The sequence below is a fragment of the Ochotona princeps genome, chromosome 2, assembly GCF_030435755.1.
Source record: "Ochotona princeps isolate mOchPri1 chromosome 2, mOchPri1.hap1, whole genome shotgun sequence".
Lineage (NCBI taxonomy): Eukaryota > Metazoa > Chordata > Mammalia > Lagomorpha > Ochotonidae > Ochotona > Ochotona princeps.
Window position 1 is genome coordinate 48,459,716 of NC_080833.1, and position 25,417 is coordinate 48,485,132.

The 25,417-nt window shown below is 39.0% G+C and overlaps 1 protein-coding gene across 6 annotated transcripts in view; it reads left to right on the forward strand.

The window, feature by feature from the left end:
- FGGY (FGGY carbohydrate kinase domain containing) overlaps positions 1 to 25,417 on the forward strand; it is a 447,653-nt gene that overhangs the window by 308,562 nt on the left and 113,674 nt on the right. For all 6 annotated transcript variants that reach the window (XR_009244423.1, XM_058657176.1, XM_058657171.1 and 3 more), the window contains 2 exons: positions 15,040 to 15,101; positions 25,208 to 25,355. Coding sequence is in view for 5 of the 6 variants with exons in the window: in XM_058657176.1 (XP_058513159.1) it covers positions 15,040 to 15,101; positions 25,208 to 25,355 (210 nt within the window). In the remaining variant the exon portion in view is untranslated. The remainder of the gene's footprint in view (positions 1 to 15,039; positions 15,102 to 25,207; positions 25,356 to 25,417) is intronic.

Here is a 25,417-nt window from a genome sequence, read left to right on the forward strand (position 1 = left end):
GGAAGCATTTCTTACTGCAATAGGATGGCATGAATATGAGACTGCCTTGAAATTATTTGAACCCAGAATTTGAATTTGTGCTCTTGAACCACATGTGCTATTGGAATTTTAGGATTTGTAAATTGTCTTTGCCTCCTGTGTCATCTCCTTCTTCCTCATCTCCAGTGCCAGTCAGCCTGAGGGTGCCTCAGGAAGTCACTTAATGAAAGTCACACTGCTGTAAGTGGTTATAAGTAGATTGGAGCATACAGAATTCACTGCCTTAATCCCTTTATTCATTTACTCATTCTACCATGTTAGTGATGTCCTGAGCAATTATACTGATCTAGACAAGAATGTGCTTGCTCCCATAATTTATCATCAGGTAATGTTGGCTATAGTACTTTTTAAAATTTTTAATTATTTGTGAAACAGTTCCTTAGACTCAAGGAGTTTCCCATTTGCCCCCCTACCACCACTGTTTTTCACTGTATTATAGCAATAGTATTGACTATTGCAATGTATTGTAGCGTTGTACTATCCCTGTAACCTACTGTGAAGGTAAGGGTGAACACTTAGTACCCAATATGTACCATGGACGTTTGAGCTATATTTCATCTGGTCTCTCTAGGATGTGTACAAGGTTAGTGTTATGATGTTAATTTTACTGGTGAAAAAAGAAGAGACTGACAACCATGAGGTAATTTGATCAAGCTCTTAATAATTGCTTAGAGAGCCACAATTCAAGCAGGTTGGCAAGCAGGGGCTTGCCAGAACTGGTTCTGACTCTTAGAGTTTTCTGCTAGAAGTCCTGAAGTAGAAACTGCTGTCAGTTAGTATCATGAAGGAAATACAGTGGCTAGACTTTGTGAGGCCATGACATAAAATGCGTGTGTGTGTGTCAGTATTGATGGGATCAGTATATACACTGAGGTGTGCCCTAGCATTTCACATTAGTTAATTGAAATGACTTAATGGATAGAAAAAGCCAACTCCACCTAACAAAAGCCTCCCTGTTCCCCACCCCATTCTGCCCTGGCTTTCTCTGTATATATCGTATACCCACTTGGATTCCTGTACAACTTCCAAATAGGCTTCTTGCCTCTAATTTTTCACCACCTAATCCCTTTTTTGCCTGCAGTCAAAGCGCTGTTTTGAAAAAAATATAGGTATGATCCTGTCATTCTGGATAACTTTTCAATTGTAGGTAGAACAAAGTCTGAACCCTTAAGAATGAAGTTTATACATATAGTCGGTTCTTATTGAAGGATAACTAGGTTTAACTCATTGTCCTGAGTGGAAGTTATGGTGTTTTTGGAGCCTTCTGTAGTTCACATTCTCACAGGAAGATTCAGTTAATATAGATTCTGTCATATGATATCTGTTACTAAAATAATAGAATAGGTGACTTGTGAGTTTGTTAGGCGTGTTGCAATTTTAATTATTTCAGCCAGGGTAGTCCTTGTTGATGTGACACTGGAGCAGGGCATGAGGAGGGAAATGAATTTTACCATTTGACCACCTGGTAAAAGGATAGATCATGCCACTGAACAGCCAGTGCCAAGATCCGAAGTAGGGCTGGCCTGAGATGTTATAGGAATGCAAGGAGGCCACATATACATGAAGCAGAATGAACCCAAAAGAGAACTGTAGGGAATACCTTCATGGGGGTAGCAGGATCATTTTATTGGACACTGTAGAAATTTTACCTTTTACTCCAAATGAATGGGAAGGACATCTGAAAATAATGGGCACTGGAATTATAGGAAATGACGCATTTTAAAAGGGTCCCTCTGCTAGCTGCTATGTGGAGAATCCACCATACAGCAGAAGTGGAAGCACAGACCCACAGACCAGAACGAGGCTAAGAGAAGAATGATGACGGGGAGGTGGTAAAGAGTGGTCAGATTTCTTATTTTTTCAAGGTTGAGATCCCAGAACTTCCTGGTAGCTTGGCTGTAAAGTGTTCATAAAAGAAAAAGGTGAAGCTTTCCTAAAGAATAACATTGCATAGAGTAGCCACAGTTTCTTTATCCACTCCTCTTTCAGTGGGCATCTGGGTTGTTTCCATGTCTTCACTGTAGATTGGGCTGCTGCAAATATAGGATTAGAGGTTACTTTCTCATATGCAGACCTATTCGACCATTAAAAAGAATGAAATTGTACCATTTGCAACAAAATGTTTCCAGCTAGAAACTATTATGCTGAGTGAAATAAACCAAACCCCAAAGGACAAATATCATATGTTCTCTCTGATATAAAGCTGCCTCCATGCAAAATACAAAATCAATAGAAATATAGGCAAACATGCATGTACATAGATTCATCCAGAGGAACTATAAAATAGAGACTCTCCAAATGAGAAGATACATTGTAGTATGCATCTCTACTCCTGAATCAAAGATGGACTTGAAATGAAACTGTTAAATGTATCAAGTGCTGGAAATTGTGATTAGAAACACAGGATTATTTTTATTCCTCTAAAGAATGTTGCTTGTCTGGTTTAATACATTGTTTACTTGACTCAGCTTAAACTCCAGATTTTGTCTTTTCTATGATGAGCACATACTGAATCTCCATGTCAGTCTTTCAGTCTGAGCTGGACTACTTGTAATGGTCCATGCATATTTTGATGAGAGATTGGGTGTGTTCAGGGTGGTATGACCATAGACCGTCCATGCATGTTGTGATGCAGAGATGATGTGGTGTTCATACACAGTGTTGGACCCCTTTTGAATAGTTTTTTTTTCCTTTCAGAAAGCTCCATACTCCAATTTATTTTGTACTCACTGTGGTTGCCTTGAACACTATCCTCTCATTTGTTAAGCAAGAAGAATATGTATTTCTTTTTTTTTTAAAGATTTATTCATTTTACTACAGCCAGATATACACAGAGGAGGAGAGAGACAGAGAGGAAGATCTTCCATCCGATGATTCACTCCCCAAGTGAGCTGCAACGGGCCGATGCGCGCCGATCCGAAGCCGGGAACCAGGAACCTCTTCCGGGTCTCCCACAGGGGTGCAGGGTCCCAATGCTTTGGGCCGTCCTCAACTGCTTTCCCAGGCCACAAGCAGGAGCTGGATGGAAAGTGGAGCTGCCGGGATTAGAACCGGTGCCCATATGGGATCCCGGGGCTTTCAAGGCGAGGACTTTAGCCGCTAGGCCACGCCGCCGGGACCCGAGAATATGTATTTCTGAGTACTCATTTCCTAGATGGCATTGATTGGGACCCAGTCTCCTCTAGAATCATCACACAGCACTGTCCTCCTTTTCTGGAGGTGTTCTCTTCAGTGTCTGCCTGATTCAGGCTACTCTTGGTGTCTTCAGAGAATTCCTTTATAAAAACTTGTTTTATTAAAATACAGTATATATACCAAAATGCACCTTAACGTACAGAAAAATGAGATTTGCTTGGAAAATTTTCGGATCACATTCATAGCCAACACCCAAATTAAGAATGAAACATTACCAATATCCTAAACATCCTCCATGTTTCCCCTCTCTCCATTTATTTTAATGTGGAGAAGAAGTGTATATTGTCCTTTATCTGGTATGATTCAGTAAAGCCATACTCATAACTAAATGTTAAATCATATGACAACCATCCACTTTTTTATACTTGAAATATTGCACAAATAAGAGGTAAAATACAATACTTATTTATCTAGGTCTGGCTTATTTTACTTTGCATAATGTTCTTCAGTTGAATCCATTTTGTTGCAAATGTCAGGATTTCATTCTTTTTATTATTTTGAACAGTTTTGGGGATTCTTGCCTGTGGGGAAATTGGTATGATGAGTGCTTTTCAGCTATTATAGTAAGCACTGAATAATACTATTGAAAGCAAATAAAATTACTTTGCTGATTGAAACACTTCTATGTCTTTACTGAAGCTGTGATAAAAAATATGCTAATTTTACTATGGCCTACTCAGTTCACCCCCCACTCTACCTTTCCATCCTCATGTTTTACAGATTTTTTCCTTTTTCCAATCCAGTCTAATCAGATTCCTGCCCATTCCTAGTATGTACACAGTCCTTTCCTTCTATGCAACCATTGTTTATATTACTCCATTTCCTTGGAAATTACTGGCTTCTATTATTTTTTCAAGATTTAGCCTGATTATCACATTTAGAGAGGCCTTCTCTGACCCTTTCTAAAACCCATGTTATTTTTTTAAATTTTTTAAAATTTATTTATTATTTTTAATTCATTAATTACATTGTATTATGTGACACAGTTTCATAGGTACTTGGATTCTCCCCACCCCTCCCCAAACCCTCCCACCATGGTGGATTCCTCCACCTTGTTGCATAACCACAGCTCAAGTTCAGTTGAGATTCCCCCATTGCAAGCATATACCAAACATAGAGTCCAGCATCTTATTGTCCAGTCAAGTTCAACGGCTTCTTAGGTATACCCTCTCTGGTCTGAAGACAGAGCCAGCAGAGTATCATCCCGATCAATTAAAAGCTGCAACATACCATCAGCAAAAATTTACATCATTATGGAATTAATTGACATAGTGATGAGTAACCAATATGTTAAAAGTAAATGCGAGTTCCCAGCCACCTTCTGTGACCACCTCATTGGCATTTCAATTTTAGTTTATACACAACGTATAACATACATAACATAACATGTTATACATAACATCATACCATCTTAAATTAAGGCAAACATGTGGTATTTAACCTTTTGGGATTGGCTCATTTCCCTTAGCATTATGGTTTCCAGTTTGGCCCATTTGGCCACAAAGAACTGCATTTTGTTTTTTTTAATAGCTGAGTAGTATTCCATGGAGTAGATGAACCATAGCTTTCTTATCCAATCCTCTGCTGATGGGCATTTTGGCTGCTTCCATGTTTTTGCAATTACTGATTGTGCTGCTATGAACATAGGAGTGCATGTTGGTTTCTCATAAAACAAGTGTTCTGGATGTATTCCTAGGAGTGCTATTGCTGGATCATATGGTATGTTGAATTTGAGTTGTTTGAATGTTCTCCATACTGATTTCCATAGAGGCTGTACCAACCTGCAGCCCCACCAGCAGTGGAATAGGGTTCCCTCTTCCCCGCAACCTTGCCAACAAGTGTTGTTGGTGCTTTTATTTTATTGTATTGTTGTTGACAATCTTTACATAGTTAATTGCGGTTAAAAAAAAGTTTCAGGGGGTATAGGGAAGTGGGTAGTACTATTATGTCCATATTGTTTCCATCATGTATCTGAGGTAAAGAGGAATATTGAGGGAGAAGCCCCACCCGGTTTCCCGCCCATGCCAAGTCCCAGGTGTGGGGCATGCTCTGAGATATTTGCTCAAGTGGTTTTAATAGTTCTCCAGTTATGAATCGCTGCCAGTTTGGCTCGATGAGGTCGTCCACTGATTGATATGGTCCATCATAAAGTCTCCGTTTGCCCCATATTTCGCTGCCATCATATAACTGAGATGAATGATTGACCTGTTCTGTCTTCTGTCTTTTCTTGGTTAGAGTTCTGAGTCCAGCAGTTCGATTGGGGAGATCTCCAAAGAAACCTTGAAGTATTCCCAGACCAGATTCTTGTATGTTCTAGCAAGCACAGGGCCCGGCACAGTCCATCACGCCCAGATCAACTGGTGGTTGCAATTGCTGGGTTGGTTCTGTTTTCGGTCCCGAGTTGCACTGGAACCAATGGGTGTTGCAGTCCAGTCTGGTTCTTCCCAGCACATACTCGGCCCTTACGTCAACCAGTGGGAGTTGCAGCCTAGTCGGGGCGACCCACAATAACCCCCACCAGGCCCGCCCCCTACCCTGGTTTGCCAGTATGTGTAGCAGTAGACCAGTCTGTCCCCCATCCCATTTGGCTCTTGTACTTGTCAATGGATATTAAAGCTTAGTTCCATCTAACCAACTCAACCATCCAGCCCTCACGGGTGTTGTTGAGTGCCTCTCTATCTAGCCACCCCAGCCCCCGTCCTAGTTTTCATGCCATCCCGCGGGACTAGTGACCCAGGAAGGGGGAACCCACTTTTTCCCTCCCAGGTCTCTCTCAGTCCCGGTTTATGCCCTCTTTAGGTGGTTCTGTGGTTTGACTTGACAGAATTAGTCCCCAGCACCAGCTTCTGCCAGCTGATGCTGCGGCCAAGCCCAAACATCTCTCACCCACTCTAATTTATGCTTTCACCCACAAGAATAATCAGCCCAGCCTGGCTTTTCCCTGATCTAGTCCACATGCAGCGCACAGGTGTTGTAGCCTTGCTTAGTCTGGTCTGTCCCCATCCCAGCCCACGCTCTCCAGTGGGAGTAGCTGTCCGGCGAGGGGACCAGCCCCTTAATCCCCCTGCCAGCTCTGTCCCTCCCTTCCTGGATCTCACGTGTGCTGGTTGGATGCTGCAGTCAAGTCCAATACAGGCAACTTCCATAAAGTGTACTGGTTTTGTCGCAACCAAACCCGGCTCAACCCACACTCTGTTCTGGTGTTCGGATTTGCCAGTGGGTGACATGAACTGATTCAGCCTGGTCTGCCCCTGACCCATGCCAAATGTGTGCCAGTGGGAAACTGTCCATGGCCTATTCTGGGCTGTTTGCTATCATGCTTCTTGCGCTTACCTGCAGGGACTGTGTCCTGCCAGAGGAGTTGCCCAGGCTCCTCCATCAGAACCCCTCCCAATGCCAGATTTTGCACATACCAGGGGGTCCTTGAGCCAACCCTACTAAGTTCACCTCCTGTCCTAGCAGGAACAGTGGCTTTTCCCGGCTGGCTTTCACCCCATTCTAAACCCATGTTCTTTTGCAGTTACCTATTTCCTACAACATACTATCACTGTCTCTAAATATTTGGCTTATTCATTGACTATCTCTTGCAATGGATGTATATGTCTATGGGACATAGATCAAGTCTGTATTAATTGCTACCAAAATCCTGTGCTTGCTTTCTATGTTTAGAGCAAAGTAGGTATTTAGTTATCATGTGTTGAGGCAATAAAGATCACATCAGCCCAGAATATAAGTGAACATTGCCACCTTGTTTTCCCTTTGTAGGCAGGATGTATGAGAGCCATGACTTTTCTTAATCTTTGCATCCTAGCTACTGGAATGATGCCTAGCATGACATAGAAAAGATAACATTGATTTAAAAAGACAAATGAACTCTAACAAGTTGTGAATATGCACAAAGCTAGCAATGTTGATGGTGACTGAAATTAACTAAACTAGACATGTATTGACTCAGAACTTATCTACTTAAAAATGAAATTGTTCTGTGCAAAAATGATATCAAATGGGGAGGGGAGCCAAAAATCCATAGTTTTATTGTGTTTCACAATTGTTGCTCTTATGTACTTCAGAAATACTCACTTTAAATTACCTGGAAGAAACTGTTTATGTTTCAGTTTATCTTTCTTCTTAGCAAAAATCAGTAAAGATTGCTAGCTTACAAAGAGGAAGACCAAGTAAGTCAAGAGAAGGAGGCATGTGATCTAATAATTACAACAACATTTAAGACATTCACATCCTGGCTACAATACCCAACTCCTCTCCCGACTTAACATCATGCTAAAGTAGGAACTAGAAGGCAGTGGCATTGATTCACGTATTGGGTTCCTGCTACTCACATGAGATACTTGGACATTATGCACATTTTAGGGTGACCAATGGATGGGATGAGATGTCTCTCTCTTGAATAAATTATTTTTATGGAAGTAAAATTTTAACTTAAGTGACAAAATTACATTACAAATTAAGGCAAATTAAAGAAGGTAGTTGTGAAAAGTGAACATTTCTCTGAGCCTATTAGTTAATTTATCAATAAGACAAGGTGAGTCACAGTACCAAGACTAATAAGTTTTTTTTTAATGGGAAAAAAATGTGCTGTGCTAGTTTTATGTTAACAACTGACCATTGAACTAACGATTGCTAGATTCTTGTTTTCTTATCTGTGGGCTCTTTGCCAAGTTTTATATCTTGGGCAGGACAGTTCTATTTGTAATTTTACATACATTTAAGTATTTGTTATATTAATCTATTAAATGGTTTTGAAAGAAACTCAGAGATTGTCTTGTCCAAGGTCAGGGTAGGACAGAGAACCAAACTCAGTTCTCAGTGTCCCATTTATTCCCTGCATATTAAGGGTTAAGTGTTTAAATACCAACACAAGTCAGTATAAATGAACATATTGGCACACACATATTTCTTCTTTGGAGAACTTTCTCTTACAACACATAGAATTCTAGCCTTGTATTCCTTGTATTCTCCTTTAACAGGCAGGATATGCCCAAAGAAATTTCTGCCCACTACAAGTAAAATTAGTGCAACTGGTATAGTTGATCAGTGGAATCTACTGTCCATTTTTCAGAGAAAGGCAGGGAGTAGTGTGGCCATTCATGTGAGTGTATATACCTTTCTGAAAGGAAAAGTCATCACTCACCTCCAACTGATTGTTGGAACTGGGGAAGGTTGGCAGGCCAATATTTGATATTCTTCAATTCCTCAAGAGAAAATAGAATATAAACTTAAAGGGAAATCTCCCAACTTTAAAATGTTGTCTCATTTTAGAAGAGATTCTGTGTCCCAAACAAAATAGATGTGAGCTAGATGATCCCTTGTATTACCCAGTTATTATCTCTATATTACTATTGTATCACATATATTGTCATTTGCCCATACTCCAAATGCAGATAAAACAAGGAAGAATCTAGGAATCCACATTAAAAGTTGTAAGAGGATTCTTTCTACTGATCTAGACCTAAAAACCATCTCAAAGACGAACTGACTCCAGCTTTTTTTCTACAGAAATAATCTTTAGCCTATCTTACCTATTGTTAGAGCTGTGTGCTATCAGAGCTGAAATATGAAAAGATGCAGAAATATGAAAATTGTAGAGTTAAAATGCCTCTGCTTGTGTATTTTTTTAAGATTTATTTTCATTGGAAAAACAGATATACAGAGAGAAGGAGAATACAGAGAGAAAGATCTTCCATTTGCTGCTTCACTCCCCAAATTGTCACAATTGCTGGAACTAAGCCAGGAGATTGTTTCAGATCTGCCACATGAGGATCTGAAGACTTTGGGTCATCCTCCACTGCTTTCCCAGGCCACAAAAAGGGGGATGGACTAGAAATGGAGCATCCGGGGCATGAACCAGTGCCAGTAGGGGATACTGGTCCATGCAGGTGGAGATTAGCCAGTTGAGCCACCACACTGGCCAAATGACCATGTATTTCTACGGTTCCACTTTCCAGAGGTAGTTAATGCTATGAAGGTAATTAACTCATTAGAAAACAAATAACCTCCAATGAGTCACTGTGTTCTTCTGCGTTATGTCAAATGCACTAGAAAACAAAACATAAATACAGGGATCAAATTGAGATTATTCTAAAGAATAGGTGCAGCTAGATTATTAAAAGAAGTGCTTACTTATTTCACAAGCTAGCTCACACTTTATTATACAGGCAAGTTTTTTACCACTATGCTGGGGAAAACAAAAAACATAGCTGACCATTTGAGAGCCTATTCTCTCAACCCATTTTGCACTTTTGGTATTACCCCTTTCTCTTTCATAATATGAGGAGGCTTCAAAACACTGGTGGAAAATTAGATTTAAAAATATCAACATCATTTCTCAATATAATTCCCATCGAGTTCATGACACTTTTAAGCAATGATGTCAACCATTTAGTTTATCACTGAAGAACTGAATATTTAGAAATTTAACCATGTCAGTACAGTCTTTTTCACATCATTTACTGAGAAATAATGGCTGCCCTTTAGCCATGAGATGGAATGAAAGCATGTCTTTTGCAACTGAATGGATGCAATGGACAACGATTATGCTTGATGATTGGACCCATCCCGAAAAAGACAAAGTTGTATTTCATTCCTGGTGTTTAGAAAAAGAAATCCTAATGATCTTGGATCCACTAAATTTAGATTTCCCCTGAAAGGGCTGTCTTGGCTGCAACTTGTCTAGGTAAGATAGTTTGGTTTACATTGGGCAGTAAGTTTGTTCTGCTTAAATTTTTCAGTTAAATTATGTCAAACAAGTTTATTAAGATGTCAGACATATCGCCTATTGTTTCTGTTGTTAGTTGTCAGCCTCTTCAATTAGAGCATGAACAATATTAAGTTTTCTTCTGCAAAATTAATGTGAACTGCAGGCTTCATTTGGGACATCCATCTTATTCCTTCCTAAAGTGAGGCATCCAATTATAAGCAGGTGATTTCTTTGCACTGTTCCAATTCTTACATAAAGAATGCAGTTTTATAAAATTTTGTTTTATATTTTGTCAAATCAATGGTTAAGAATCTTGTATTACTATAGTTTTACTGACCTTTGAGTGCTTTAAAATTTATTGTAGATGATGAAATAGTCATTTTTTCCTTTTGATTATTGTTTATAGCCATTTTTTGTATTCCCATTAAGCTAAGACCTTTTTTTTACTTACTAAACTTCTCATTTGTTGAAGTATTAAGGATTTTTTAAACTGTAATGTCAATTTAATATATGTTATTAAAATTTTTTGAAAGGCAAGGAAAGGAGAAGGAAGGAGAGTTGGGGAGGCAGAAGGAAAGAGGAATGTTAGGTTTTTAAAACTATCATAAATCACACTGAATTCCTTAAACTAAAAATAATTTACAAAAAATACTGAATGGAAAATAAGTTTAACCTGAACATTTCAATCTAAATCTATATCTGAAGTCCTTGTTTTTCTTACAGAGACACCAATTTAAAAATGTTGATTTGGGGTCTGACAAAATAACGTAGTGGCTAAATACTCACCTTGCATGTGCCAGGATCCCATATGGCTCATCGTTTGTGTCCTGGTTGCTCCTCTTCCCATCCAGCTCCCTTCTTGTGACCTGGGAAAGTGATAGAGAATGGTCCAAAGCCTTGGGACCTGTACTGACAAGGGACACTTGGAGGAAGTTCCTGGCTGCTCCTTTCAATTCAGATTAGCTCCAGCTGTTGTGGCCACTTATGGGATCCTGGTGCATTGAAGGCATGGACGTTAGCCACTAGGGTACCACACTGAGTCCTCTTCAAGTTTCTAAGTAAGAGAAGTCAGTCTGCAAAGTCCAATGCTATGGGAGGAAGCATTAGGGTCAGTGGGGTGGCAGAGGGAATGATGGAAAAATATGAGCTTGGGACTTTGTGTGATTTTCATAGAAAGAACCAGGCAGGATAGAAGAACAAGACGTAGTGTTGGTTATCTGGTAGAATTTCAGTAGTCTCAGAGGGTTAGGGCTTGGGCCTCATTGTCTGGTGTCTAATGTTGGGGAGTTAGAACAAGAGAATAGTGATCTTGCATGTGTGAACAGAATAGAGTTAGAAGGTGGTAGGGAGATAGTCTGTGAATTAGGTTACCTGTGAAGTAAAGTGTGCCCCTTGGCCAGCTGTTCTGAACTCCAGGAATTGGATAGCTCTATTAGCTCTGGGAAAAATGGTTTCTCCAGGATCAGCAAGAATCTAGATGTCAAAGTGTCAGAAACATGGAATGGGAAAAGGCATGATTAAATCAACCTAGTCCACAGTCATCTGTGATTATCTTACATTCGACATTCATTCACCCAAGATGCCAGGCAATGTTTCAGGCACTAAGAAATAGGTCATACTGAACTCTTCCTTTAAAAGAGAGCTGGTGTATAGGGTTAGTAACAGACATAAATGTAATGACTGTAAAGCAACTTGATCAGAGCTACAATAGAGCAAGAACAGGAAATATTTGTATCTTGCCCCACTGTCATCATCTTGTCCTGTCAGCTTTCTCTACTCCTTCTCTCTGTCCTGCTTATTGCCCTCAAACTCATTTCCCTTCATTCATTCTTATTTTGTTCCCTCTATTAAAATAATTTCCTATGGACTCCAATCCAGTAAAAATATAGACACTTCTCTGTTACCCTAATTCTTCCATATTCTAACCTTAAAATCTGTAATTTAACACCCAGCTTCTCTGTGACCAATGTATTCCTGAAACAAATAAATGCAGATGTAAATGTAATGTGATGTAATGTAAGCATGCTTTCATGGTGCATTCATCCCGTGTTTATTCGCTGGCACTTATTAGCACCTCTGATATTTCCCATTATGAGGACAGTCTAGTTCTTTCAGATCACACATGTCTGCGACTTCCTATCTTCATGTCTTTACTCATTGCCATATCTTTTTTCAGAAGCACTTTATTGAGTAAAAGCAGTAACATTTCAAATGGTAAATGCATAGAGTTGTTAGACTATTGACTTTGGAATTTGGAAAGAAATGTGAAGGTCTATCTCCCCAAAGCAATCTTTCCAAGAGCTTTTAGTTCAAACCCAGTTATAGCCCCTATTAGCATTTGTTTCTGGAAGAAAATTGTGTTGTTTTTTAAAAGTGTATTATTTGAAAGCCAGAGCAACAGAGGAGAGAGGGAGGGAGGGAAACAGAGAGAGAGAGAGAGAGAGAGAGAGAGAGAGAGACAGAGAGAGGAAGAAAGAAAGAAAGAACTTAAGAAAGAAAGAAAGAAAGAAAAAAAGAAAGAAAGAAATTAAGAAAGAAAGAAATTAAGAAAGAAAAAGGGAGGAAGGAAGGAAGGAAAGAAGGAAGGAAAGAAAGAAAGAAAGAAAGAACTTAAGAAAGAAAGAAAGAAAGAAAGAAAGAAAGAAAGAAAGAAAGAAAGAAAGAAAGAAAGAAAGAAAGAAATTAAGGAAGAAAGTCAGTCAGTCCAGGTTTTCATTGCTAGGTTCACCAGGGCTGGGGCAAGCCTAGCCAAAAGTTCGAAGCTTTACTCAACACCCCCTCCCACACTACAGCCGCACAGAGAGAAACACATGGCTTGCTGTGTTCCATCTAGTTGAGCCACTACCTGCTACCAGTCAGGGTGCGTATTAGCAAGAGGCTATATCGCAATATCTCTGCTTTCTTCTTCTGTTCCAAACTGCCTGCTATTGGTTGCCTTCCTCAACCATATAATCAGTCTCAAATAATTGATCTGTTACTGAGAGTAATATGCATATTACATATTACTATGTAATATACATAATGTGTGATATTTCCTATTTTTAGCTACAGCACCAGAGCATAGGCAAGTATCTAGCATGTTAAGGATTTGGTTAACACTAAATAATTGCATTCATTCCTGCAGCACCAAGGCTAAGTTCTTTTTTTTTTTTTAAGATTTTATTATTATTGGAAAGCCGGATATACAGAGAGGAGGAGAGACAGAGAGAAAGATCTTCCATCCGTTGTTTCACTCCCCAAGTGAGCCACAACAGGCCGGTGCACGCCAATCCGAAGCTGGGAACCAGGAACCTTTTCTGGGTCTCCCACGCGGGTGCAGGGTCCCAAAGCCTTGGGCCGTCCTCGACTGCCCTCCCAGGCCACAAGCAGGGAGCTGGATGGAAAGTGGAGCTGCCGGGATTAGATCCGGCACCCAAATGGGATCCTGGGGCTTTCAAGGCGAGGACTTTAGCCGCTAGGCCACGCCGCCGGGCCCACCAAGGCTAAGTTTTAAGCTTCTTCTTGGAAGCTTATTTAAGTATACCTTCTCTGAATTCCTAAAGAATGCATATACAGACTAGCATCAAACCAAGTAGCTCCTTTAGTTATTTGTTACTAAGCCCAGTGGGGTTACTGTAATGCTCTATCACTGGATTGCAAAGTCTTTGATGGTCCAGAATATGCTACATCATAGGCATGCATGATAGAGGCTATTAGAACTCATTCAAAACCTGTGTGATTTTTTTTATTGAAATGACCCCTGGCAATGATACTATTTTGAAACTTTTCTATAAAGCTATACCAATGAAATTCAACATTATGTCTCAAATGTCAGTAGACCATATAGCCTAGTCATAAAGAACATGGACTTTAGATAGAGAGACTCTAATTTGAGAATTTCGTTTATCCTGACTCTCCTGTGACCTTGGGCATGTTATTTAACCCTTTATCTTACCAGTTTCTGATCTCCACAGTGAAGAAGTGTGTCTTTTTCTAGGGAGTTTTGCAAGAAATAAATGAAATATATGTGTAATGCTTAGCTTATTGTTGATGGGTCTGTGGATTTTACTACTGTGGTATTAACAGTACACACTTTATAGCATTTTACTTTCTTATTTTAAAATGACACTGGAAGCTGTGGAGGTTTTTTCTAAGGTTTAGAGCATTGTAGTGATGTAAGCAACATCACAGAGCTGGTGGAAATCCAAGCTACAACTGATACCTGGCCTCTGTGGCCCTAGAATAATTGTTTTTTCTTTCTATATAACTCACCCTGGCTCTCCGGCAGCAAGCTCAGTACCTGTCTCCATGAGACTGCAATAGCCAATCCGTACCAAGTTTGATTGAAAATAAATTCATCACAATGGTTATCTTAGAGTCCTAGACACCGAAGTAAACATTCAGAAAATATACAGATTGGTCCAGGAACTCAGGCATGATGCTGTGTTATTGCACACAGAACAGTTCTGATGTGTTTGGCATGGCATTTTGTTTAGAGTCACCAAGCAGATCATGGAATAAAATCCTAGACACAAGGTTTAAAATGATAAGATGGTTATCTACGGAGTCCAGACGGGGTTGTCCTTGGAGAACTGTCCTGGCCTCCATGTGAACACTGTTCAATCAAGGGAGGTTGTCTTGACAGCTGTGGGGTCCCCCTGTTTTACTCGGACTTCCTCATCTTAGTCTTCTCCACTCATCTTCTTTGTTACTCACACAGTGAGTAATTCAAGGTTTTACATGGCCTGAGGTGACAAGCTGGGTTGGGAGGAGAAGGTGATAGGATCCAGAGACAGTGCTTTTCATAGCCAGACCCCCACTATTTACCTTGAGTCACCCTTTTCCCTTACACACCATTCTTGGACCAGAATCTACTTGCTGCTCCCAGAACAGCCTAGGGAGTTTCATTTCCTGCTATTCTTCTCTGTTAACATCTTTGTTTTAGAATTCCAGAAACTGGCATTCAGTTTGGCAAAGATGGACTTATGAAGGAGCTGGATTAATATTTCTTGGAAACTCCATGAACAAAGAATTGAAAGAAGATATCATTTTCCCAGCATAGTTATAAAATGATGAAGCTATAAAATATACCTTTCTCTCTTGTTTTTCAGATAGACCACATGGTGCAGGGTCATGCTGCTTTTCCTGAACTACAAGCCAAGGCCACAGCTAGGTAACTGCTCTTTCTATTACCCTACCATCTTTGTTTCCATAGGAGTATGGAAGGCATTCAGTGTGGTCAACTTTGTGTTCTTAAGGAACTTAGTTATAAGGTAGATATCCAAATGATGAAGACTGTATTTGTGTTCATCATAAAATCATCCCAGAGAACACAGAGACTCCCCAAGAATATACCCCATGGTCATGGATATGCAACTGTGTCATAAAAGGACCTTGAATTTGGGAGTCAACATCTGAACACATGTCCCACTTTTACATTTTAGTATTTATGTGACTTTGAGCAAATTATCTCACTTCTGAAAGTTTCTCCTCATCTATAAAGCTAAGTATAATTGCTGATATGAGTAGTTTACAAGATATGTGAAGTAAAGAAAGTTGAGTACTACGGAGTGCTTACAGTGTGTTCTGTTTCGTGTAAGAAGAAATTATATATTAGAAAATATGTTTGTCAATTCATTTTTGAAAGAGATATATAAAATTAAACAAGTTCATGAGAATGGTTACCTACAGAGGAAGGGTTGAACATGAACAAAAAGCATAGGGTGATAAGAATGGGACAGTAAAAATATCACCTGTTACACTAAGGTCTTAGAATCATAGTGATACAACATGCTTCCTACTAGAAATAAATAGTAATTGGATATAAAGTAGGGATTGGACAAAATGAAATATAAGTAGTGATAAATTAATATATTCGATAAAGTAGCTTCAAAAGTTCATGGTAAATAGAAGTAAAAGTTAAGTTTATTTCAGTCCAAAAGTTTTTTGAAATTTGTTAACAACATTTTTATAATATGTATTTTCCAAGAACTTTTTCAAGATCTCTCTTATTACATTCTGAAAACCTTTCTGTGTACACTATAACTGTGCAATAAAGCAATTATCTTGAATAATGAAAGCTGGATTTTTCACCTCTGCTACTCATGGCACAGGTGAGTGAGTCGTAGGAGGAGTTCATATCAGATTTTGCAGCCAGGTTGTCTGTCTCTCAGCCACATCCCTTATTTGATGTGTGACCCTGGGAAGTTTGCTTAGCATCATTGGGTTTGGTATCTCGTTGTAAAAGGAAATAATGATAAACACCTCAAATGGTTAGGGAGAAAATTTTAAAAAATTAAGAGTTGAGGCTGGCCTTTAGTGCTGATCAACTGCCAAGCTATGGTAAGTGTTCATAAGTAATACTGGTAGGAATAGAAATTATTGTTGTAATTTTAGTAAAGTATATTATACATTTCCATTCCACCACGTTTCTAAGTGGGAGGGACACACCTACTCAGAGCAGCAGTTGTATATAGGCAGTGTGTTGTCAGGGTGTTGAGAAATAAAATTCATCCTGGTCAGTTATTTGAGAAGCTACATAATATTTCCCTTCTTGCAGTCGCTAATTGCAAGTGTTAGAGAGGTTACATCATGTCACCTCATCAGTTAGCACACTTAGAGACTACAGAACCTAGAAGGATGGCATTCCTGCTTCAGATAGTCAGGAAACCCTTAAAATTGTGCACAAAGTCTTGTTGGTTATGTTTTTATGCATCTATTTCTATGAAGAGGAACATAACTCTCATCATATTTTTGAAGGGAATCAATATTTATAAAACAATGATCCAAGGAAAAAGTGTTATTAGACTTGGAATTCAGAGATCTAGATTGAAATCTGAGCTTCAGCTTTATCACTGTGTAATCTTGATTTCCTCATCATAATGTGGGATAGTAGCAGCAATTAAGTCAGAGATAATGCTGCTGGGCTTTGAAAACTGAATTGAGATAATAGTGTCTCCTCCTCATGTTGTCATTGCTAATGATTATAGAAAAGGGGGAAAATTTAATGATGTGGCTCTATAATCAAATAGCAGATTTATTCATCCATATCCCAGCCTCCTACTTGTGGAAGATGTGGAGGAATTGCAAGAATATTCCAGTGGGAATTACAGGTCTTACGTTCTCCTACAAGCTCTTTAATGAATAGTTGCATCCCTCAGCTTCCTTACCAAAAAGTTACAAAACTACTCTGCTTAACAGGTGTTATAAGAATGAAAGCCGTATGAAAGCAGTATGTAAGGATTTTGATGCTCAACACAAACTTAATGAATATAGTTAGACTTTGAATTCAATGCTTAATGAAATGAAATATTCAAAGCTCCCAGAGCATTCTTTTACAGAGGAACTTGCATGTGGTTGTTTTTAATGAAAATAGAAAGGAAGGAAAGATTCATGGGCTAGTATGCAAACTCAGAGAAACACTGGTGTTAGGTACTCTAAAAGAAGACATTGATACATTTCAGTCTGTAATTCAACACTGGATTTAAGCCTCATACTCTCTTCACACTACATCCCCATGTATCTCCTTCCCTTCCAAGCTAAGTTTCTCCAGAGTACTGCCTAAATCTTTATCTCTATTGCCTCATTTTCTAATCTTTCCTTACTCCCATTTAAATTCTGTTTCTATGGGTTCTCGGAAGCATTTAACAAATGAAGTTCATCCTTGGCTTTTCTTTTGGCAAATCCACAGAATGTGTTTCAGTTTCCTTTCCTAAGGAGCATGTGATGGCAATGAATACTACTTCCTTCTTTTCACACTCTCCTTTTTAGCTTCCCTGTGTCTCTGAGTCTGCCTTCGTGATGTCCTTGCAAGTTCGTGCTCCTGATCCTGATCAGTAATATCAGAATTCTTCAAAATATATATAGATAAGGGTAATATTCCAAGACTAGATGATTTCAGGTCCTACAAGATTATAGCTAAGCTGTTGTGAAAGTGAAGTTAACTATTTAGGAGGTTAAATTCCTTGGAATTATGCACCATGTGTCAGTTTGGCTTGGAACTGTCTGAAAGCAGCAATGCAGGTCAGCCCTACCTCAGAGATTAACATCAGCAAATTATGTTTGAAGCTGTAAAAACAAGTGTGAATAAACAGATGGAGTATTTTATCTTCATGCCGTATTATAATCCTTTCAGCCTCATCTCCGAAGAGACATGTTTTGAGGGCTTATAAATTAAATAAACAGTGCCTAATATGTGCCCATACAAGTAACTGGCAATCAAAGTCTGTCTATGTATGGGCCAAATATGCAGCTGTTTTCACTTTGCAGCCAGAGATCACATTATGCGATCCTATTGATCATAACATCATCTTGTTGTCCTCAAGGTGCACATTATTGTCCCGTCTCTTATAGCTTCTTAACTACCAGTGTCTCTCTCACTAGTTCTTGTGACAGCTGGGTGTGGAGAAAAGATGTTACACAATCCACAAATGCTAGATTGAACTTTGGCAGCAGATCCACAGTTAAAACCCATGTTCTCTAAACACCTGATCTGACTCCCAACTTTCTTACCAGCACTTATGAGAGTGAACAAAGCACAGCAAACCTTTGATTTGATAGAAATTTTACAGGCACACATATATACCTACAATTCAAGTGTATATCATAAAGGAACTTCAAACATTCATGGAGGGCCCAAGATGGTAGCCTAATGGGCTGAAGTTCTCACCTTGCATCCACTGGGATCCTTTATGGGTGCCATTTTCTCTCCTGGCAGCTCTACTTCCCTTCTAGCTCCCTGTTTGTGGCCTGGGAAAACAGTTGAGGATGACCCAAGTCCTTGGGACCCTGCACCTGTATGGAAGACCTGGAAGAAATTCCTGGCTTCTGACCCCTGGGTTCAGATCAGCACAGCACTGGCCCATTGGGGAGTGAATCTGCGGCTGGAGGATTTTTATTTCTCTCCTTTACTCTGTAAAGCTGCCTTTCCAATAAAAAATAAATAAATCTTAATACAAAATGCATGGAAAAATTATATTTTGTGTAAAACAATTTGAAATCCATGCATAGTGTACCCAAATAAGCTTTTTCCATGAACTTTTTGAAGACCCTTTGTATAGTGCAAAATTGGTAAATATTCTATAGGAAAACAGAGATGAGTAAAAAGATGTAGAGTAAGGAATGCTGAAATGTATAATAAGAATTATTCCAGGTAGAGAAACTGTCCATAGTTAGGTTAGAGTTGAACAGGACTTTGAGTGAATGGAAGGAAGTAACTGTAGTTCTTTGGAGAAAATAAGAACTGCAAACCTCAAGGCCTAGAGACAGGTTGGTAGGCTCAAGAGACAGCGTAAAGGCCGTAGTGGAAGGCCCCAAGAGAGAGGGAATGGGAAACATAATAAGACTGAAACTCAGCAATGGAAAACACTGATCAGGCCATTGTAGATAACTGCTTATAGACAGTGGATTTTATTCAGAATTTTAGTATTTAAGTCAAGGAAAGACACACTTTGATTGATCTCCTAAAATAATTCCCTTTATCACTCTGTAAAGAATAAACTAGAATGACAAAGATGGAGTAGGAAGAAAAGATAGTTGTAGTCCTTGGGATTACCTGAGCATATCCAAGCATTCCATTGGGCAAAAACATCTGTAAAAAGAAGAGCCCAGGCTAAGGTTAGGTTTTTACAGAGTGGTGAAGTCATCACTTAGAATACCTACATTCTGTATCAATATCCCTAAGTTTCAGTCTCAGCTTTGGTTCAGATCCAGGTTCCCTCTAATGTACAACTTAGGTAGTCAGCAGATGATGGATCAGGTGTTTGGGTCCCTGGTACCCACATGGAAATATGAGAGCTATATTGATCCAGGTCCCTGGCATCAGCCTGGCTCCAGCCTGGCCAGACCTGGTTGTTCCATATATTTAGGAAATGAAGTAATGAAATAACAGTTTCTCTCTCTCTCTCAATCTCTCTCAATCTCTCTCAATCTCTCTCTCTCTCTCTCTCTCTCTCTCTCTCTCTCTCTCTCTCCCTTCTTTCTCCCTTCCCTTTCCCTCCCCATCCCTTTCTCCCTCTCCCACTCTCTTTCCCTCTCTTTCTTTTTTCATCACCTTATTGGATAAGTAACTAAATATTTTTAAAGAAGAAAAGGCCCAGGTCAGCGTCATGCTTCAATTGACTAATCCTCCCTGCATGTGCGGGCATCCCACACAGGCACCAGTTGTGTCTTGCCTGCTCTGCTTCCCATCTAGGTCCCTGTTTTTGGCCTTGGAAACCAACAGAAGATGGCCCAAAGCCTTGGGACACTGCATCTGTGTGGGAAGCCAAAAAGAAGTTCCTGGCTCCTGGCTTCAGACTGGCTGGGCTCTGGCTTTTATGGCCACCTGGGGAGTGAACCAGCAGATGGAAGATCTTTTTCTCTGTTTCTCCTTCTCTTGGCAAATCTGCCTTCCCTATAAAAGTAAATAAATCCTTAAGAAGAAAAAAAGAATTTTTTTTGTTCTACTAATGTCTATATTTTTCCCACAGTCCACAGATTTTTCAGGTATCCCTTTGAAAATAATCCATTTTTCTTGATGTGATCTAATCTTAAAACCTCCTATTCTTTCGTTATTTCCACAATCCCACTAACAATCAATTTCTTAATATTCACTAGTCCTCTTTTTGCCAAAGCTCAGATACAGTTAAAGCTTGCCTTTAAAATCTGTACAAATTTGCCATAAGGAAGAAAAGAAAAAGAAAGTGCAAGAAAGTCTCTCTGTGCTTTGTGATCATCTTGCATAAATTATCTCATTGAATTCTAGGTGAAGAAATGAGGACTTGTATAGGTTGTTCGCCCTTTCCATTCTACGCTTGAGTTCTAAGTTGCCTATCTTTTCTTTTACAACTTTTTAAATTTCAGTGCCACAGTCTCATAACTGTGGCTGTCGGTCCATCACCACGTACTCACTTTGGCTCGCCTGAGCTAGCAGTCACAGAACCAAGTTTTAATATTATCATCTTTAATCTCCTGGCATATGCAGGGATACTAAATGAGTTCTTGATTGTGCCCAAGCCAAAAGCGATTTCCCTGAGATGAAACTAGCTGGATATTGTTTTTTAAAGATTTAACATTTTGTTTATTTGAAAGGCAGAGTTACAGAGAGAGAGAGAATCTTCCATCTGCTAGTTCACTTCTCAAAATGGAGGAAAAGACACATCATAGATAAGGTATATCTTATCTGACATTTTTATTTGAACTGACTTGAAATATCTATGAAGGGGACATGAGATGGATGGTTGGATACTCAACATGTTTGAAAGTGCTAGATGGTAACTGGAGTCATAGAAACAGATAGAATTAACCAATGACATATAATGTAAGTACCAAAGACAGATTCCTAGAAGCCTTACGATGTTTGCAAGAAAAAAAAAAAAAAGCAGTGGGAGAAGTCTAGCTTTTAAGGTAGTAGAAAGGTCTGGAAATGTTAGTGTTCTGGAAACAAGAGAAAGACAACAAATGAAGAAGTGGTCAGGTAGTAAAAATACAGAAAATGACCCATCAAAGTTAACCAACAAGAGGGCATTATTCCCCACACCAGAACCAATTTTAGAATGGGACAGACAAATGCATATTGAATTGAGTTGTGAAGTAAGGAACTTCAAACAGTGTGCATGCTTTTTTCATCAAGATTTTCCATTATTGATCAAAAATACATGGTTGTCTTGTTTTCTCTTGTATTTGGATTTTTCATTTTCAGTAATGATCTACTCCATTCCTAGACAATCTGTGAGTTTAAAAATGAAATGTATACTCATACTTAGTGTGCTGTGCACATACTATTAGAACATTTCAGGGAAAAAAGTGGGTTTTTTTTAGAAAACAATTTCAGGTGAAGGCAAAGGAGAGGGAGGTAATTACCAATAATTTATCATTTTTTAGTGTTTTGGCCTCTGTATTTAATCTGCCTAGCATTCTGCTTCACTTACGAAATAGCTGATTAAGCTAAAACAGGGTTAGTGTATCTGATAACCCGGATAGTACATAATGAAGTCACTTAATGATTCTTGAAATTGTATTTTCCTCATCATTCCAATGGAGACTTGGACAGCAATAATTTCTCCCTCCAAAACAGGACATATTAGCCTGGAGTTCCTGAGAAGAAAGAAGCAGCCACTTGGGATCACAGTTAGTGTTCACATGTGACTCCCTAGCTAGAAGAGGTCAGGCTGCCATTGGAAAAGGAATTGATAAAACATACAAATGATACAAAATCCACACCAAAAAAGGGCATCATACAAAGTTAAAATTATATGAATAATGATGTGCATTACTTATTTTAATGCCTTCCAAGTGCATATCATTTTGAATAATATACTCAGATAGCACACATGTTATGGTATAATTGAAAAAACATGTAGGGCAATGGCTGCATTCAAAGGATGAACATACAGCTGCAAGGAGGTTAGGAGTCAAAGGGTTCAGCATATGCCCCATCCTCCAGGGATCTCATTAATGCACAAGTGTACATATATGTAGAAGCTAAATGAGTCTCCCTGTTTGTGAAGATCCACGGTAAATGAGACAATGATGAATCAATAGTAATTAGGTCTATAGGTTCTTATTGATCCAGATGTCTGAAACCAAGTTCCCTGCCCTCAGATTCCTTGAGAGGCAGAATGGAAAGATTTATAGATTTGCATTTCCTTTAAAAAAAAAAGTCTTTAAAAGCAGTGATGCTATTCCAAAGTAGAAAGTTTCTGGAGTTTATGCACACTCTTGGCTTCTGGCTAGAAAAGATATTCTAGTGACTTTTGCTATAATTGGGATTCTTCTTGAACAAGAAGCAAGGAAAACAGAGAGACTAACTCAGGATGTGATCATATTGTGTCCCTAGGTATTATCCTTTTCCATTGAGACCTCCATGTGTCCTTTCCTGAAGCCGTAAAAGAACCATTAAAAATGAGCACTTCAGTGAAGAACTTTGACAATCGTGAGATACAGCAGCCCTTAGCTTCAGAATTACAGAGAATTACAGAGATGTCTTTGAGCATCTTCTATGTAAGAGGATGTTAGTAATACTTCCCTCTCAAGCAAGGGGTGGAAGGTCTAGTAAATATGCTAATTGGCAGCTGCTGTTGCTATGGTTATTGAGCCTTTTCCCAACAGAACTTTATTCCTAATATTACATAAGGTAGAAGATTTTTACACATGGAAATAAGGCAGCACAGCTAGAAGAAAAAATATAACTAACAGGAAACTTTGCCTCCACCCAGCACGTATTATGTTAATGTCATGAATGTTATTGTGGGTGTCTCCCAAAAGCTAAAAATTTGTTGCCCAGGGTGGTGCTATTGAGAGATAGTAAGAACTTTAAAGTTTGGGCTTAGTAAAAAGACCCTAGACTATTGAAGTCATGCCTTAAGAAGGCAGTTCTCATGTGGTGTCTTGACTTCTCACAAGAAATCCTGAATTTGAACCCAATCCCTCTCTACATCTAGCCATGTGATCCTTCTTCCATATGTACTCTGCTATCCACCAGGGAGCCCTTACCAAAGTCGGCCTTATGCTCTTTAAATATTCAGCTTCCAAAACTGTTTACTAAATACTTTTGTTTTATAAGTATCTTATCTCAGGTGTTTTGTTATAGTAATGAAAGGTGACTAATACACATTATACACAAATAAATGTACACATTTTCATACCCTCATTACAGAGAAGCTTTTTATATTTTTTAAATTGGAGGCCCATGCAAAATTTGCGTTTACCAAATGAACTCCATTTGAAATGGGGAAAAAAGAAATTTTACAAAACGCTGCTCCACTTGTTTGTTTTGTTTTGCTTTTATTATTTGAGAGGCAGATAAATACATAGAGAGTGAGCTCTCATGTGCTAGTTTCCTCCCTCAGATGCCCAACATGCCTGCAGCTGGCAAAGCCAGGATTCAACCCCAGTTTCCCATATGGTGGCAAGCATGGAAGCACTTGGGCTGCTGTCTGCTACCTCACAGGTTCTGTATTAGCAAGAGGCAGGATTTAGGAGTCAGGACTGGAACTAAAGCCCAGGCACTCTGATAGGAGATGTAGACAACTTAGCTGACAACTTAACCCCTGGGCTGGATACCTGCCTGTTGATTTGTCTTCTTATATTTAGTGTAGGAAACTTTCAGGAAATTATAGGTCCATAGGGACATTCGTAGCATCACAAAACTAAAGCTAGAAATTGTTGAAATTTTAAAGCAGAAAATGCAAATCATAAATATTGTCTTAGGTATCATAGACATTAACCTCCTTGGGCATTGATTTCCTATACATTTTCCTACCATTTATCAAAGCATACTTTTAATCTTAGAGCTGTAAGTCCAAAACCATATTTTTAATGAAGAGCTGTAATCCCAAGAACACCTGGGGGGAATGGCACAAATGCTAATCTCAGAGTTATTCACTTTCCTTTATAATCATTGGTTGACAACTATGAGAAGGCAGTGCCTTTTAAAAAGGGCAGGCTAACCAACTTTCATCTGTGTGCCATGTGGTAAGATTGAACCTAGTGAAATAGGAATTATTATGTCTGTTACGAATGGGAAAACTAAATTTGGAGAAATTGAGTCACTGGCTTATGTTATCCAACTAGGATTGGTAGAACTAAGGTTTAATTTAGCCACTCTTCATTCCCAAGCCCCATCATGTTCTTTTTCTGTTACTTGAACATATGAAAAATGGCAGAGTTGGTCTGATGGAAAGAAATGAAGGCTTACAAAAGGCAAAAGAACTTACACAATGTCATTTCGTGGGTTAAGCTTGGAAATCACATATGTAACTGTTGACTCCATTTGCATTATGCACTCACTTTCCTTAGCAAACTCCCAACCTGAATCCAGGAACTTTCATTTGTCTCCATTGTCATCCCATCTTATTATTACAATTAGGCATACTGATTATAATAAATCCTTTACATATGTATGGTATTGTGAAGGTTACAAAATGCTATGTCTTTGTGTATATAATCTTCTTTGATCTTCACCAATCCCTATGAGGTAAGTGAACAGGGATTATGATATCTGTTTTTACAGATGACAATGGGCTGGTTGCATACCTCCAAAGAGTAAAGTCATTCCTTGACCCACTCTTTGCATTCCAGCCCTGCCTTTCCACTAGGACATGCCATTTCTTCTTGGTGACAGTGCATTGTGACTTAAGCATGTTTCTAGTTTTTCTGGCTTTGGCATAGTTTATTTCCTATTGGAAAACTGATTACTTTCCCTGATTTGATAGAGAAACAGAAATTGTTTCTTTCTATAGCACAATCTGCTCCTTGACCCTAGCCCCCTTTTAAAAACAAAATCCATTTCTCTTGCAGTTGCCAGAGTGTATATGCATATTTGAACAGTCACCTGGATCTGATTAAGAAGGCTCAGTCTGTGGGTTTCCTCACTGTTGATTTGCATGTTTGGCCAGATTTCCATGGCAACCGGTCTCCCTTAGCAGATCTGACACTAAAGGGCATGGTAAGTAACTTGCATAAAGTCAGTCTTTGCATGAAGGTGAAGGGAGAACAAAGTGCTCAAAA